Raw genomic sequence first — 16,455 nt, forward strand, 5'->3', positions numbered from 1 at the left:
TCAGTGTCCTTGGAGAAATTCTGGGCCAGGAAGGGTTTTACCTAGAGTCTGTCATTTGGGCTCTACTCAAGCAGCTATTGAATTTTCTTCTCCCTCTTGGCTCAGTGGGCAGAAAATGGAGCAGCCTTGTATCAGTGAAGAAGAGCTGCTGTTGTATGTCCTGTCAGGCACACTGGCCAGAGAATAGCAGCCTCTTTGAGACACTCAGGTCAGAACCTGCCAGTGTGTTGCTGAGAGGCTCCAACCCTGGCTTTTCTTTACTTGCTTTATGAATTCTACTAACTGTTGCTCCATGGGAAGGTCCTGGGAGACCCTCAGTCCTCAAAATGGTGATTATTCAGGGCCAAATGACCCACAATAGGAGTGGGGTTTGTGGTGGATATGCAACTTCTAGTTAGAAGTGGACACTGAGCTTTGGCAGGATCTGGGCCTCCCTGCATCAGTTGAGGAATCTTCGTTCCTATATGTCAGCTTTCACTGATACATATTTGGTCCTTTTTAAACCTCTGGGTCAGGCTGAGACATCTGCCAGGACCTAAGCATCCTGTCCTTTCCCAGTGAGTTGACATGGGCAGAGGCCTGCCTTTGCTCAGTGCCTGCAGCCTCACTCCTCACCATGCTGCTCAGTAAGCAGGATGGTGTATGGGGGACTCATGACACACGTGTGAGGTTTCTGTGTGGATGAAACTGTTGTGTTGGATGCTCTGTTTTTGTCTCAGCAGCAGTCCAGGTATTATGGTTTATATCTCCAGTGTCTCCTAAATTTTGAGTTTGAAAGCTGATTGATTTGTGTAGGCCTTCTCCTCATCAATGAATTCATTTATTGGTGAGTTCAGTATCTAAATGTGCTGTTAGAAGGAGGAGACTTACAGGAAATGGGTGCTTTTCCTAGTTAAAAAGAGTGGAGTATTGATTACTTCTGAAAAAAAAAGAATTAGAAATAAATTACTTGTTGTGCATTGGCTATAAATATGCCTAATTATCCATAGAATCATGATGCACTTGAAGAAACCATCAATGGTTCCTTCCATTGCATCTATTTTCATCTAGCTATCCCCAAGATGAGCACAGTATGGATTTTCCAGAAATTCTTTGGACCTTAACAATTTCTTCATGGAAAGTATTATCTGATTTCACTTCTTTGGAATTTTGAGTAAGTTAACAGTTGAGGCTAGTATTCTTATGCTGAATTACGCTGAAAAGATTATTTGTGGTTTCTTTACCTCAAATTATTGCCTACAGGATTGTCAGGAAATTCATTTTTTAGCCACTTCACTGTCTTATTCTCTGCCTCTAAGCTTGGTGTATTGCAAGATAGTTTTAAAAAAAAAAAATTGATGTGATTAAAACTGTTGTAGTTGATTATTTTTTTCAAGTAGTAATAAGTGAGTTGGAATGTTTGATAGAATAAGAAAAATGCTGGTGTGCAGATAATGAAAATTCAAAGGAAAAATTTTACTTAATATTTTATAGATATGTAGTTTATTGTTTTGACAACAGAAAGAATACTTTGTATTTGTCCATCTATTATATTTCATTATGTTTTTGTAGTTTTATCTTGTGCTTATTATATCTAGTGTTGAACCTCTTTCATATATGGGGTTTAAACATTTGTAAAATTTTGTCACTGTGAGGGCTATATATGACATAAAGTTTATAATTTTCCGTCCATTTGTGTAGACCTCATATGTAATTACATGACATATTATTATATATTAAGCTTGGGATGTAATCTGTGGTACAGCATTTTAGTAATCCCATTATGTTCTTGTTGATACTTTAATTTTCCAGCATATACCATGATGTTATATACAGGTAAAGACATTTTTATGTTTTCCATCTTAATCTCTGCTTATTACTTTTTTTTTGGTACCAGGGATCGAACTCGGGTCCTTGCACTTGCACAGCAAGCAACAAAACCACTGAGCTAAACCTCAGCCCTCTGCTTATTACTTTTTAATCTTGTGCTTTGTCTGTATCTCCTGACAGGATTTTATGATTTTTTGTTCTCTACTCCTTTTATTGTAATGGATTACATTATTTCATAATTCCTTTGATACTTTAAGAATTTATTCTCTACTGCCTATAATCTGCATAAATAATGAGCACTGGGATTTCCTGTTTGTTAAGTGATTTCCATTTTCACATTGCTATTATTTCTCTAAATTTCTGATGTTGTGATCTTTTGTTCTTTTCTAATATATATATGCATGGTTTTTAATTTGTTTTGAAGCATCCATTTTTGCATCCCTGAACTGATAATATGTTGTACATTCACTTTCATACTTATACATCCTTAACATTTAATTAGGCCTTGCATTTGAAGCATGTATCTTTTAAAAATTCATGATTGTGTCTCTAATTCTTAGGAATGTTTTAAATATTTCTGCTCCTGGTGTCAAATTTCAATTCAGTATCTGTTTTGCTCGAAATCCATTACTTTGAACACATTAAAGTTTTTTTCTCTTTTTTTTTTCTTTTTTGGACTTTTATTCCTACATGTTTAAAGTATATAATGATTACATTCATTGTAGGGAGTTGGTACATGTCCATAACTGAACATGGTGTATTGGGTGTATTTGGTGTATTGCTCTGAACATGGTGTATTTGGGTGAATGTTTCTTGTGATTTTTGAGAGGGCTTTGTACTGTGTAGTTATTAGATGAAGTATTATGCAGTATCCAACCAATCCCCACAAAGCATGATATTGTTAATTTTTTTTGTTCTTTTATTAGTACATTTTAGGTATACAATTCATTTACATTTATCATTCGGTGTTTGTACCTGTACGTGATATATCTTGGTTCTTCTTTTTTTCCCAACTACCTGTGCGCCCTTCACCCCCTCCACCCTTCCCTATTCACATAGATTTCATTTCCTTTTTTTTTTCTTTTCTCATAGTTTTTCCTTTGCCTCTTTTCCTTTACCCTTCCCCTCCCTTCACTCCTTCGTCTTTGGACCTTTTTTCCTATTCCAAATTATCAATTATTCATTTTAATCATTTTAACCCTTGTTTGCACTATCAGTTTCTCACACTAGAGAAACTATTCGGTATTTACACATGTGTGTCCTATTTATTTCAGTTAAGATTATGGCCACGATATGTATCCATTTAGCTATAAATGACTCTAGTTTTTCATTCTTTATGGCTGAGTAGTACTCCATTTAATAAAAAAACCCACATTTTCTTTATCCAGTTTCCAGTTGATGCGCACGTGGGCTGCTTCCAAGCTTTAGCTATTAGAAACTGTGCTGCTATGAACATGGGTGCACATATATCACTGTGGTATGATTCTTTTAATTCTTTTGGGAAGATACCCAGCAGGGGGATAGCTGGGTCAAAATGGGACCTCTAGTCCTAGTTCTTTGAGGTATCTCCATATTGACTTCCACAGTGGTTGCACCAGTCTGCACTCCCACCAGCAATGGAGAAGGGACCCTTTCTCCCCACAACCCCGCCAGCATTTGTTATTGGTTGATTTCTTGATAGCAGCCATTCTTTTTGGGGTGAGGTGAAATCTCAGTGTTGTTTTCATCTGCATGTCTCAAATGACGAGCGATGTTGAACATATTTTCATATATTTGTTTGCTGCTTTTACTTCTTTGTCTGAGAAATGTCTGTTCATTTCAGAGGCACATTTTTGAATTGGGTCTTTGAATTTGGGGGGTCTGATTTTTTTCAATTCTTTATATATTCTAGATAGTAGTCCTTTGAGGTACAGCTGCTAAAAATTTTTTCCCATATTGTAGGTTGTCTGTTAGCTCTGTTGGTGGTTTCTTTTGCAGTGCAGAAGCTTTTTAATAAGATGACATCCCAGTTGTTGATTCTTTCTGCTAGTTCCCATGCTGCTGAGGTTTTGTTCATAAAGTCTTTTCCTATGCCAATGTCTTCAAGAGTTCTACCTAACTTATCTTCCAGCAAGTTTAGTGTTTCTGTCTTAATATTTAGATCTTTAATCCACTTCGATCTTAGTTTAGTGTATGGTGATAGGCATGAGTCTACTTTTAATCTTTGGCAGATTGAAATCCAGTTTTTCCAACACCATTTATTAAATAGGCTATCTTTCCTCCAATGATGGTGGTTGGCTCCTTTGTCAAAGATGAGGTGGCTGAGCATGTCTGGACTTGTTTCTGCATCTTCTAATCTATTCCACTGATCCTCAGGTCTGTTCCTTTATCAGTACCATGCTGATTTTATCACAGTAGCTTTGTAGTATAGTTTCAAGTTGGGGATTGTGATACCCCCAGCCATGTCTCTGTTGCTTAGAATTGCTTTAGCTATTTTAGGTCTCCTATGGTTCCAAATGAATTTTTGGATTGTTTTCTCTAGTTCTGTGAAGTATATTGTTGGAATTTCAATTGGCATTGCATTGAATCTATGTAGTAGTTTTGGATGTATGGCCATTTTCACTATATTGGTTCTTCCTACCAGGAGCAAGGGATGTCTTTCCATTTTCTTGTATCCTCTTCAATCTCTTTTTTCAGAGTGCTGTAGTTTTCAGTGTAGAGGTCTTTTGCTTCTTTTGTTAGATTGATTCATAGATATTTCATTTTTTTTGATGCTATTGTAAAAGGAATTGTTTCCCTAATTTCTCAGTGAGTCTGTTATTTGTGTACAAGAAGGCTATTGTTTTTTGAGTGTTGACCTTGTATCCAGCTATTCTTCTGAATCTGTCAATTAAGTCTAGAAGTCTTCTGATGGAGTTCTTTGGGTCTTCTATGTAAAGTATCATAGCAGCAAATAATGACTGTTTCACTTCTTCCTTTCCTATCTTTATTTCTTTTATTTCTTTCTCTTTTCTAATTGCTGTGGCTAATGTTTCCAGAACTATATTAAACAGGAGTGGTGATAGTGGGCATCCTTGTCTTTTCCTGATTTTAGCATGAAAGTTTTCAGGTTTTGACCATTTAGTATGATGTTGGCTGTTGGTTTTTCATAGATAGCCTTAATCAGGTTAAGATAAAGACCTTCTGTTGCAGTTTTCTGTAGGGTTTTTATAATGAATGGGTGCTGGATTTTGTCAAATGCTTTTTCTGCATCTTTTGAGATAATCATAAGGTTTTTGTCCATGACTCTGTTAATATGGTGTATTACATCTATTAATTTATTAATGTTGAACCCTCCTTGCATCCCTGGGATAAATCTGACTTGGTAAGGTGTATGATCTTCTTGATGACCTTCTGTATTCTGTTTGCCAGTATCTTGTTGAGGATTTTTGCATCTATGTTCATTATGGAGATTGACCTGTAGTTCTCTTTTTGCATTGGGTCTTTCCCTGGTTTTGGAATCAAAGTGACACTTGCTTCCGGGAATGAATTTGGAAGTATTGCTTCCCTTTCAATTTCCTTGATGAGTTTAAAGAGTAATGGTGATAGTTCATCTTTAAGTGTCTTGTACAATTCAGTAGTGAATCCATCCAGATCTGGGCTTTTCTTTGTTGGTAAATATTTTATTACATTTTCAATTGTACTCATTGTAATTGTGTTTAGAATTTCTATATCTTCTTCCTTTAACTTTGACAATTTGTATGTATCTAGGAATCTGTCCATTTCTTCTGTGTTTTCCATTTCATTGGAGTAGAGGTTCTCAGAGTAGGTGTTGATGATCCTCTGGATTTCTGTTGGATCTGTTGTGACTTCACCTTTTTCATTCTTAATTGCATGGATTTGTGCCTTTTCTTTCCTTTTTTTGATAAGGTTGGCTAAAGGTTTATCGATTTTATTTATTCTTTCAAAAAACCTACTCTTGGATTCATTGATTTTTTTGTATTCTCTTAGTCTCCATTGCATTGATTTCCGCTTGGATCTTTATAATTTCCTCTCTTGTAGGAGCTTTGGATTCATTATGCTCTTCTTTTTCTAGGAGCTTGAGGTTCTGCATTAGGTTATTTATCTGAGTTTTCTCTGTCTTCCTAATATGGGCATTCACTGCTATGAATTTCCCGCATAGAACTGCTTTTATTGTGTCCCATAGATTCCTGTATGTTGTACTGGCATTTTTCATTTACTTGTAGAAACTGTTTAATTTCTTCTTTAATTGCTTCTGTGACCTATTGGTTGTTCAAGAGAGTGTTATTCAGTTTCCATGTGTTTGAGGTTTTGCAGTTTGTTATGTTATTGATCTCCAATTTTATTGCACTATGGTCTGATAATATACAGGAGGTAACTTCTGTTCTTTTACATTTACTTAGACATGTCCTATGAGCTAGCATGTGGTCTATTCTAGAGAATGAGCAGTGTGCAGCCGAATAGAATGTGTATTCTGATTTTGTGGGGTGGAACACTCTGTAAACATCTATTAAGTCCATTTGTTCAATAGCTTGGTTCAGTTCTAGAATTTCCTTGTTGACTTTTTGTCTAGATGATCTGTGTATTTGTGATAGTGTGGTATTGATGTCCCCCACTACAATTGTACTAGTGTTTATTTGGTTTTTCATGTCTATTAATATTTGTTTTGTATAGTTGGGGGCATTTGTATTTGGTGCATATATATTTAGGATTATCATCTCTTCCTCTTGGATTGTTCCCTTCACAAGGATGTAGTGACCATCTTTGTCTCTCTTAATTAGTTTTGGTTTGAAATCTACTTTGTCTGCAATTTAGATTGCTACCCCTGCTTTCTTCTGGGTTCCTGCGGCATGGAGAAAAGTTTTCCATCCTTTTACTTTCAGTCTATGAGTTTCTTTTTGATTTAGGTGTGTTTCTTGTATACAGCATATTGTTGCATATTCCTTTTTAATCCATTCTGTCAGTCTATTTCTTTTGATTGGTGAATTGAGGCCATTAACATTGAGGGTTATAATTGATAGATATTGATTCATCCTTCTCATGATTTTTTACTTTTGTTGGCTCTTTTATTTCTTATTTTTTCCCCCTTTCCCTTTAGTGTCTTACCTTGGCTGGTGGCTTCGCTCTGTTGGGCCTCATGGAGTTGTGACCTTCATTGTCTTTTTCTAGGATATTGTTTAGAATTGCTTGTAGTGCTGGTTTGGTGTTCATGAAATTTCTCAGGTGTTCTTTATTGTGGAAGTATGTAATTTCCCCATCGATTTTGAAAGATAATTTTGCAGGATAGAACAGTCTAGGTTGGAAGTTATTTTCTTTTAGGGCTTGAAGTACTTCACTCCAGGCTGTCCTTGATTTGAGGGTTTGTGTTGAGAAGTCTGCTGTGATTCTGATGGGCTTTCCTTTGAAGATGATTTGTTTCTTTTCTCTAACTGCTTGTTGGATTTTGTTTTTCTGTTGGGTTTCTGGGATCTTGACTATTATATGTTTAGATGTAGATTTTTTTTGATCATGGATAGTTGGAGTTCTATATGCCTCACTTAATCTGTATTGTCCAATTCTCTACCTCTGTCTGGGAAGTTTTCCACTATTACTTCTGTGAACAGTTTTTTTGTGTCAGTTGTGCTTTCTCATGTTTTTTCATGGACTCCTAACAGTGTTATGTTATTCTTCTTTGCATTATCTAGCAGTTGTTGGATTGATTTCTCATGGTCCCTTACTATTTTTAAGAAATCTGTTTTCATGGTCTCCAACCACGATCCTGTCTTCTATATCTGATATTCTATCTTCAGATTCCCTTAATCTGCTGTGGATACTTTCAGTGGAGTTTTTGATCTCCTGAATATCTGTTTGAATCTGTTTCATGAATTCCATTTCTTTCTTATGTTGGGCGATTATGGTTTCCATTTCTTTCTTAGGCTGGGTATTCATGGCTTCCAGCATGTTTCTGAGCTCATCTATTTTTTTATGTTTCTGTTCTAGATCCTCTAATCATGTCTTTCACTCTGCTCACCATCTCTGTAGATATCTGGGAGATTATTTCTGCTTTGAATTTTTCTAGAGCCTCATTCATCTGTTTTGTTACTTCCTGTTCCAACAGTTCAGGGTATCCAGGTGGTGGGTTATGGGACTTTCCCATCTCATTTCCCCCAGGATTTACCCTTGGTGGGGTGGAAGTCAGAGTTTGTGCCTTGCTTAAATGTCTTCTCATTTTTGTTTTTGGTACTCTCCTTGGTTTAACTCTTGGGTTGATAGTTTGAAATTGCTTATTGTAAGTATCTTTGTTGCTTGTAATTGGAACCCTTGTGGAATGATTGCTTCTCAGAGGTGTTTTCCAGATATAGCTAGTCTTTAAGTTTTGAGTCTCTAAGACTCTAAGGCTATCTCATTTTCCTTATACTAGGAAGGTTCATTGCTAGATCAATAACAACACTTCAGCCCAAGTGATACAATCAGCAACACCATTGCATCAAGTACATCTTCGAAAATGACATTTTGTGGTAGTTTTTAATCTATCACCTTTAGCTGTGTGAATTCAATCAATATCAAGGACCAACCCACCATATAGTGAATGAACTCTTCAATATAACAACTTTACCTTTTAGGATGGGGAGTTAGAAGGGGTTGGGAAGGGAGGGACAGATGGGAAGAAGGATAAGAGAAGGTTAGCAGTGTGGCCAGAGAACATAGGTGAGAAGGAAAAAGAGAATAATAGGAAAATAAAGAAGAACTCCGAATGAGGACCAAAATAGGGACAAAAAGGGAAGATGAACAATGTGCAAGACCAAGAGAGTGAGTGTAAGAGAGAGAGAAAGGAAAGCGAAAAGAAAGAAGAAAAGAAAAAAAGGGAGAGAAAAACAAATACTTGCAAAGAGTAGGAAAAAAATTACAGATAGGAGCAAAAGAAAAGAAAAGAGAAAAACTAATAATACTGATTTTGGGAATAAAAAATAACAGTGAAGATGAAGGGCCTCTTTCAGGGTATGTCTCTACTGTCACAGTAGACAACGTGGGTAGCAGTGTGCAGATATAAGTCAATGAGTCTCAGCAAGCTAGTCGCAGACCCGTGAGATTCAGGCAGATTTCTGGCTGCAAGTCCCAAGTTGAGCTCCCTGTCCTCCTCTGCAGAGTTGTATTGCAGGTTCCAGCTGCCCTTCCCCTGAAGATAGTCCCAGTCCTGATGGGAGGTGAAGATGACTCCAACTTACCCAGTACAGTGGTCTGGTGGTCTGCTGTCCTCTGTGTCTTTGTAGTGTGGAACCAGTTGGCTGTACAGAGAAGAGGCCAGAGGTGCAGGGGTGGGGGTGGGGTGTCCAGTGGAATTGCTGAAGGGGCATGGGCTGATTCGGCGTGTTCCGTGGAACTTGCGACCCTGGTATGGTGTCTGCAGACCTGCCTGTGTGCAGCGGGCTGAGGGCTGATTGGGTGTGTTCCACGGAACTCAAGACCTTGGTAAGGCATCCACAGACCTGCCTGTCTGCAGTGGGCTGATTGGGCATGTTCCGTGCAACTCACGACCCTGTAAAAGATACCGCCACTCCCACTCCCTGGACACAGCCTGTATATACATAGCTTCCTCTCTCGCTCTGGGCTGATGTTGTTAATTTTAACTGTCTCATTACAGATTTTTCTTCCTCCTTCAGCTATCAATTACTGGTGGAGTTTTGACATCTTCAGACATAGTTGCGAATCAGTGAATTTCTCTTCACGTTCATGTTTTGCCTCATGCAATATGCTGCGCTGCTCTCTTTAGTGGAATATGTATCAAGGACTGTTCTTTCTATACAACTGGCTCATCTGATTACTGTAATCATTGTTAATTTTGAGGTACAAATTGAATAATGTCAGACTAATATAGATTCTGCAGATTTTGTTGAATCATTGATAGACCAGTATGTCTTTTTGCATAGCTTGCATAGCTCTCCATACATTCGACCCTCATGAGTGTCAATATAAAAACAACTCCTGTCCAAGTGGGCACAGCATTACCCCGTAACCCAGATGTGTAGAGATTGATCAGCTTTGTATCTCTTTCTGTATACTCTAACCTGTCCTCCTGATGGGCAATACAGAATTTTACCACTGTTAACCAGGGGTCTGGGGGTGTCCACCTGTTTGCACCTATGCTGCTTTACTTATTGCTGCCCAGTGTGCGGATGATGTTTCATCTTTTCATATATGAATGAAGACAGATACAAATTAATGTGTACTTTCTTTTTTAAAAAATTTTTATTTTATTGGTACATTTTAGGTATAGAGTATAATTACATTCATCATTGGAAATTTGCACCTTTACATAATCTCTCTTGGTTCTTATTTATGTGTACTTTCTTAATGGTAATTTAGTGTTTAAATATTTTTGAATAAATTTTACTTTCAAAATTTTTGGTGAGATTTAACATTAATAACAATGAGAATATCCTCAGAATATTCGGAAAGTTTATTCACTGGGCCTTGGGCAATGGATGGGAGCATCCACGTCATTGATTCTGGACCTGACTCAAACCTCATTTGCCCCGTGGATGACCACTCTTCCACTTCAATAACTTAGGTTTACCATGTGTGAGTTTCTGTGAACAATGTTCTTTTAATTTCCTCCCTTAGAATTTTCAATTTGTGACTATTATAGAAATCACAAGAAAACTGTATTTAGAGATCTTTCTTTCCTCCCACTATTGTTCACAAGTGCTGATATGTGAATCAAGAGCCAGATGATGTCTCATCCATTCCATTGCTCATGTGATTCAGAATTTGTCAAGTTTACTTGAAAAAATTCACATCTATCTTCAGGAATAATAACAGTGTATTCTCTGGACATTGGAAAGAAGTCACTGGTCTGCATGTTTTGGTCAACTCTAAAGTAAAGAAAATGAGTGTAGAGTTTATCAATTGACCCTTCATTCTTGAGTAAATCTACATCCTTATTGTGTTCTTCCACACTTCCATTTTCTTTAGTGATTTTTCTCAAAAAAGTTTGATCCTTGGAATTTATTCAGTGTTTTCTCTTGAGTTAGATATGTTGTGCTCATTTGCTTTAGATTTGTGTTCATTGATCTTTACTACCTACCCAAAATCTTTATACTGTGTGCACAGGAAATACTTTCTTGTTTTGTTTATATCCCATGTTTTTCATACATTTGAATTTATCCTTGAAATTGTAATGGTTACTTGATTTTCTTTTGAGGAAAATCTTTTTTCACATTTAAAAGTTATTTCACTATGACTTCTCAAGTCAGTCAAATTTATCTTTCCCTTATGCAAGGTAATTATTGCATGTAGCATAGTAGAGTACACAGTCTAGGTTTCTAAATACATACTTGTTTCTTCCTGAACATGAAACATTGTGATTTCTTCCAGAGATGTATAACACCAGCTCTTTCAAGAATCAATATTTCACATATATCTGGACCCACTGAAGTCTGCCTTTCATTCCTGAGATCCATTTGTCATTTTCTAATGGTACAATCTCACGAAAGGTGGAATTTGAATGTCTTCCATGTATATCATGGAAGCTATCAAACTTTTTGCGTAGAAGGCATTGAATGTTGTTAGAATTTTACTATACTGTATAGCTATAATGTTTTTAACAAATCAAAGGTGTCATTTGCAAATGACATTTGTTTTAGAAATGTTCCTTTTTTGCGGCAAGTTTGAGTCAGTGTGTGTCTTTATATTTCAGACTGGTCTAACTTATTTTGTAGCTGAGGCTGGCCTTGAACTTAACCCCATCTTCCTGCACCAGCCTCCCAAGTTCTTGGATTATAGACATGTACCACCACACCTGGCTGAAATTTTCTTCTTTTGCCTAATTATTTTGTGATATATTGATTTTCAGTGGCAACTACATTTTATTCATCTTCCTCCCCTCATAGCCCCCTAGAATTTCTTATATCTGAGGGAAAGGAGACTACATGGTGAGACTGAGCTATAAGATATTTTGCCAACCTTTCCCTGTTTTCATTGTTCATAGACTTGTTCCAATAAAACCATTTTTCCATTAACATTTTAAGTATTATTCATATACCATATTTAATGTTCAATTATGTTTTTTCTATGAAATCAAATTCAAGTTTCTAAATGCTGCATATATATAATGAAAGAAAGGACTCAATGGCATAAAAAGTTTTGAAAAAAATATTATCTATGGTCTGTCAAAGCCATTCATTAGGTATCATCTGTCCCAGTGTTTTGTTGATGGTGATCTTGTAGGGTTCCTCTGAGCTCTGCATTAGAGGTGGTGCACAGACACCCTGGCAGTGACCTAGCAAAGGAACCAGTGCTCTTTTCTGCTCTTGCATTAGCAATGAGTGGCAATCTGGCATCAGAATTGATGTCTGAAAAAAATGTGTATACATGTGGAATTTATGACCGAGACGTAGAATTGATATCTGAAGGATTCAGCCTTTATTGGGCTTGTGTTTTTTGTGGGTTTTTCACCACCAGTATATGACTTTTTATTTAAAATTTGTTCATTTATATTTATAATACTTTGAAAATTTTGGTTCCTTATAATATTGATTGAACTTATGTATGTAGTGGTTTCAGAATAATAGCAAATTTTAATACTATAAATGAGATTACTATAATTTTAATATTTCCTTCAACCTTTTTGTCCTTAGACTGTATTCCACTGAGGTTGCACAGTCAAAATATTGGTTCTAGAGTTTGGTTGGAAAATTTTTTTTCTCTGTGTGGTCATGTCATGAACTTGATATACAGTTAGACTCATTTGATTCAGTTTGTTTTTAATTTTTAGGAACTGCTTTTGCTTTTGTTCCATATTTAATTTTGATTTTTTTTGAGGCATTGGCATGATACCCCATGTCAAAATTACATTAAAAAATGTACATTCAGAGAAGCTTCATTTCCATCTATCCTTATCTCTTTCACCTGGACCCTCTTTTCTCTAACAGGTAAACATTTTTCTTAGGTTTTCCTCCCTCAATGTTTATCTTGTTTACATTAGAGTCAGACTTTATAAATACAGTAAAACCTTGGTTTGTAAGAATAATTCATTCTGCTTATAATCCAGAGCACTTGTATATTGAAGGAGAGAGACAGACAGACCAGTTGTGATCATGTGACATTCCACATACCAAGTTACTTGCAATCCAAGACTGGACTGTAGATCAAAGTGTGGGAATATTGCCAGTCAGCCTGGGGTTCTTTTGCTGGATTTAAGAATCGGCAAAGTGCAGCTCTGCTAGCAGTCTTGATGTCACCAGGTAATGCTAGATGGCAACACTTGACACAGCCAGCTGCTGGTCACTGCCACTGCCAGCTGTCATAGTCTTATGCCAGCTTATGCTGGACACCATAGGTCACTGTCTGATGCCTGCTTGTGCTGGACACTGTAGGTGAATTCTACCAGATGGTGTGTCTCTGCTGCTGGCCTTTATTGGCTGCTGGTCTCTGGAGTTCTTTGGTGTTTATTCATCTTTCTTTGGAACATAAAAGTCCTAAGTAGATTTATAGGAATTTTGGAGCCCCTGCTACCTGAAAAATAAATCACAAGCAGGTTTACAGGAGCACTAAAGGGAGTCTTTATTGTAACAGGGCCTGGGCTGCAGCACAGAGACTAGTACACAGGAGGGAGACCTAGACTAAAAGGAAGAATGCCTGGAAAATGCTACTATTGTAACAACTTGCAGGCCTAATTCAATAAAGGTGAAGGCTGAAACCAGGGAATCTTCTGGAAGCTTGCAGTGAATGTTGGGTATGCAAAAAAGGGGCTGAGATCCTTCCCTTCCAGATCTTAGCCACTCCAGGGTGCGTCTCCTCAAAAATGCAACAGTACTATCAGAAGGGGGCTGAGTGGGGGAGGGGCACCTTGCCACCTGGCCCCTCCAGCCTGCAGAGCACTTCCCTTCTGTCTCTCACATAGGCTCTCTAACAATCTTTTCCTGTATGCCTCTCTTTAGAATTGTTCCCCTTGCAGTTAGTTCATCTCTAACTCCATTTAATGCCCTCTGATTATTACCTGCCTCTTCCATAGAGCTTGCTTGCCAAGAGCAAGAAAGCATTCCATTACCAGTACCTATCATAATCTATACCCTATGCTGCTGAAAAACTCGTATTTTAACTTGTTCTCTGTGTCTAACTGCATAACATAGTTGTCTGCTGTATATTCTGCCTTTTCTGCATTTGTTGTCTGTATTAAATCACAAACCTTTGGTTATTTAGGTGCCTAATATAGTATGATCTTTTCTTTCTCATTCTTGTATAACACCTTGTGGTATATGACTACGTTCAACTTATTTCATGTTCATTTACCTTAGTACTCTACTTCATTATTCTATGTTGTTTTGTATCTGTTTAATGAATTTGCCTTTTTTCCAAGAAAGTTGTAGTTCCTTGAAGTTCAGGACTTCCCCATCACTTTAGTCTTGGCTACTTGTGAGGCAGAGGCAGGAGGATCACTTGAGCTCAGGAAGGAGTTCAACACTAGCCTGGGCAACATAGTGAGACCTTATTTCAGTGAAAGGGTATAGCTCAGTGGTAGAGCACTTGCCTGCCATGCGCTAGACCCTGGGTTCAATCCCAAGCACTGGAGCATGAGCACCACTGGTATGGGAGGTCTGAGTGGGCAGAGCTTTGGAACCCGTGGCTTTAGTGACTGCACCTAGCCCACCAGAAGTGTGAGGCTAGGGCTAGCAGATGGCGGTGAGCCAGTCAGGTAAGGTGTGGGCGGCAGGCTGTGGAGCTTTTTTGTTTTATTGCGACAGAGTCTCATTATGTAGTTCAGGCTGGACTTGAACTCACTGTAGAGCCCACATTGGTCTTGAATTTACTGCAATCTTCCTGGTTCAGCTTCCCAAGTGTGGAGATTACACATATGCATCATCACAACTGGCTCTCAATTCAGCTTTTCAAGAGAGAGGTTGAGATATCCTGGGTTGTGAGTTTCCACCTTCCTCTGAAAAGCATATGTGTGGTGTTTAGGAGGCAGTGACTTTTGAGGATGTGGCTGTGAATTTTACCGTAGAGGAGTGGGCTTTGCTGAATCCATCCCAAAAGAAGCTCTACAGAGATGTGATGGAGGAAACTTTTAGGAACATGGCTGCTATAGGTAAGATGACATCTCTTTCTCATCTATAAAGTCAGACAATATTGCATGTTGCTCATCAGTACTGTTTCATTAAAGAGAATGAGAAAATATTTTGAAGAATATCTCAGGCCTGTTAACATTATATCATGAATCTAATTGGAATCTTAATTTTTTTTGTAATAATATAATGAGTCCTTGTATTTCTATGTCTACAATTCAGGAAGAGCCTGGGATAACCAGGAAGTTGAGGAAGAATGCAAAAATTCCTGGAGATATCTAAGGTAATTTGCACTCACAAGGAAAAAGAATGTTCCTCAAGAATCAGTGTGAGAACAGAAACATGACAATCAAGGAAATGAGGCCAAGTTTAATTTAATGTTACAAATATTCTCTAAAGATGTATACAGCTTGAGTATGTATAATCTGACAATTTAACCGTAAAAATGTATAAAATTGCATTTAGGTATTGTATATAGGTGTATATAGAAAGAATAAAATTTTGAATTTTACAGGAATCCATCCTCAAGGTACCTATTTATATATACATGTGAATTTAAGACATTCAGTATCTGAAAATTGCTAACCTTGAACCAGTATCCAAAGTACAAATGAATGCTAGTGTTGTGATAGGTCTTTTCCAGACATTTTGAAGAGAATCGAGTCCATTAATGATTTAAAATTCTTAGAAGGCACCTTCCAAAATTGCTGGTGGAATGTTAAGTACAGCTGCTATGATGATCACTACACAGATATCTTAGAAGCTGAAAATAGAACTTTCATTTGAGCCAGATATACCTCTCCTGGGTATATTCTCAAATTAGTTAAAAGCATCATATTATACTGATACATGCATACCCATACTCAACACAGGCTAATTTATAACAGCTAAGCCCTGGAATCAGTTTAGAAGTCCATCACTGGGTTTATGCATGAAGAAAATTGTTGATAGGTTCTGTGTGATGTAAACCTAACAGTCTGGAAAGCAGATTCTGCAGGCTGTCAAGTTGGAGCTTAGCCTGAGCAACTTAATCATCAGTGAAAATCTCTTAAAATAAATACAAAAGCTGGAGGTGTTGTCTAAGACCTGTGTTTAATTCTCCACAGTGAAAAGAAAAAGAAAATGTGCCATTTAATCAGCCAAAAAGATGAATAGTTTGCCAAAAGAAATAGGTGGGTCTTCATCACATAATGTTAAGTGAAATAACTCAGGCACAAAATGTGAAATGTCACATGGTTTCTCTTCTGTGAGAAACCAAAAAATATAAATCAGGGAGGAAAACAAAGGAGAGATGATAGGAAAGAGAAAAGCTGATGTTTTGGATATGGCAAAGACAAAGTAAGAAGAAAAGGGGGAAAGTAATGGAGGAAATGGTATTGAAATGATCAGTATGTGATGCGCCTGTGTACCAGTTGTCCAAAATGAAGCTAAAAATTTTGTATTGGAAAGTATACCATCTTAAACTTTCCCAAATGAAAACCACTCTTGTGAGAATGGCTGTTTTGAAGGTATCCTTCAGTACATCTTGTTCATTCTTTGTCAGAATTTCTTAGCAGGCATCCAAACAAAATTTGTTCAGGTAAATCATTAATATGGAGACTCATTTTATTATGACGTTTTTTCT

General features: G+C 37.3%; 1 protein-coding gene across 1 annotated transcript in view; it reads left to right on the forward strand.

Moving 5' to 3' along the window:
* Positions 1-16,455, forward strand: part of LOC101704560 (zinc finger protein 124) — a 29,168-nt gene extending 12,713 nt beyond the window's left edge. The window contains exons 2-4 of the mRNA XM_021248541.2: positions 14,728-14,854; positions 15,054-15,114; positions 15,938-16,455. Coding sequence (XP_021104200.1) covers positions 14,728-14,854; positions 15,054-15,114; positions 15,938-15,986 — 237 coding nt within the window. The 3' untranslated portion in view covers positions 15,987-16,455. The remainder of the gene's footprint in view (positions 1-14,727; positions 14,855-15,053; positions 15,115-15,937) is intronic.

The sequence above is a fragment of the Heterocephalus glaber genome, unplaced genomic scaffold (genome assembly GCF_053883595.1).
Source record: "Heterocephalus glaber isolate CG9 unplaced genomic scaffold, H.glaber_assembly_v1.0 deba00001757, whole genome shotgun sequence".
NCBI classification, from domain to species: domain Eukaryota; kingdom Metazoa; phylum Chordata; class Mammalia; order Rodentia; family Bathyergidae; genus Heterocephalus; species Heterocephalus glaber.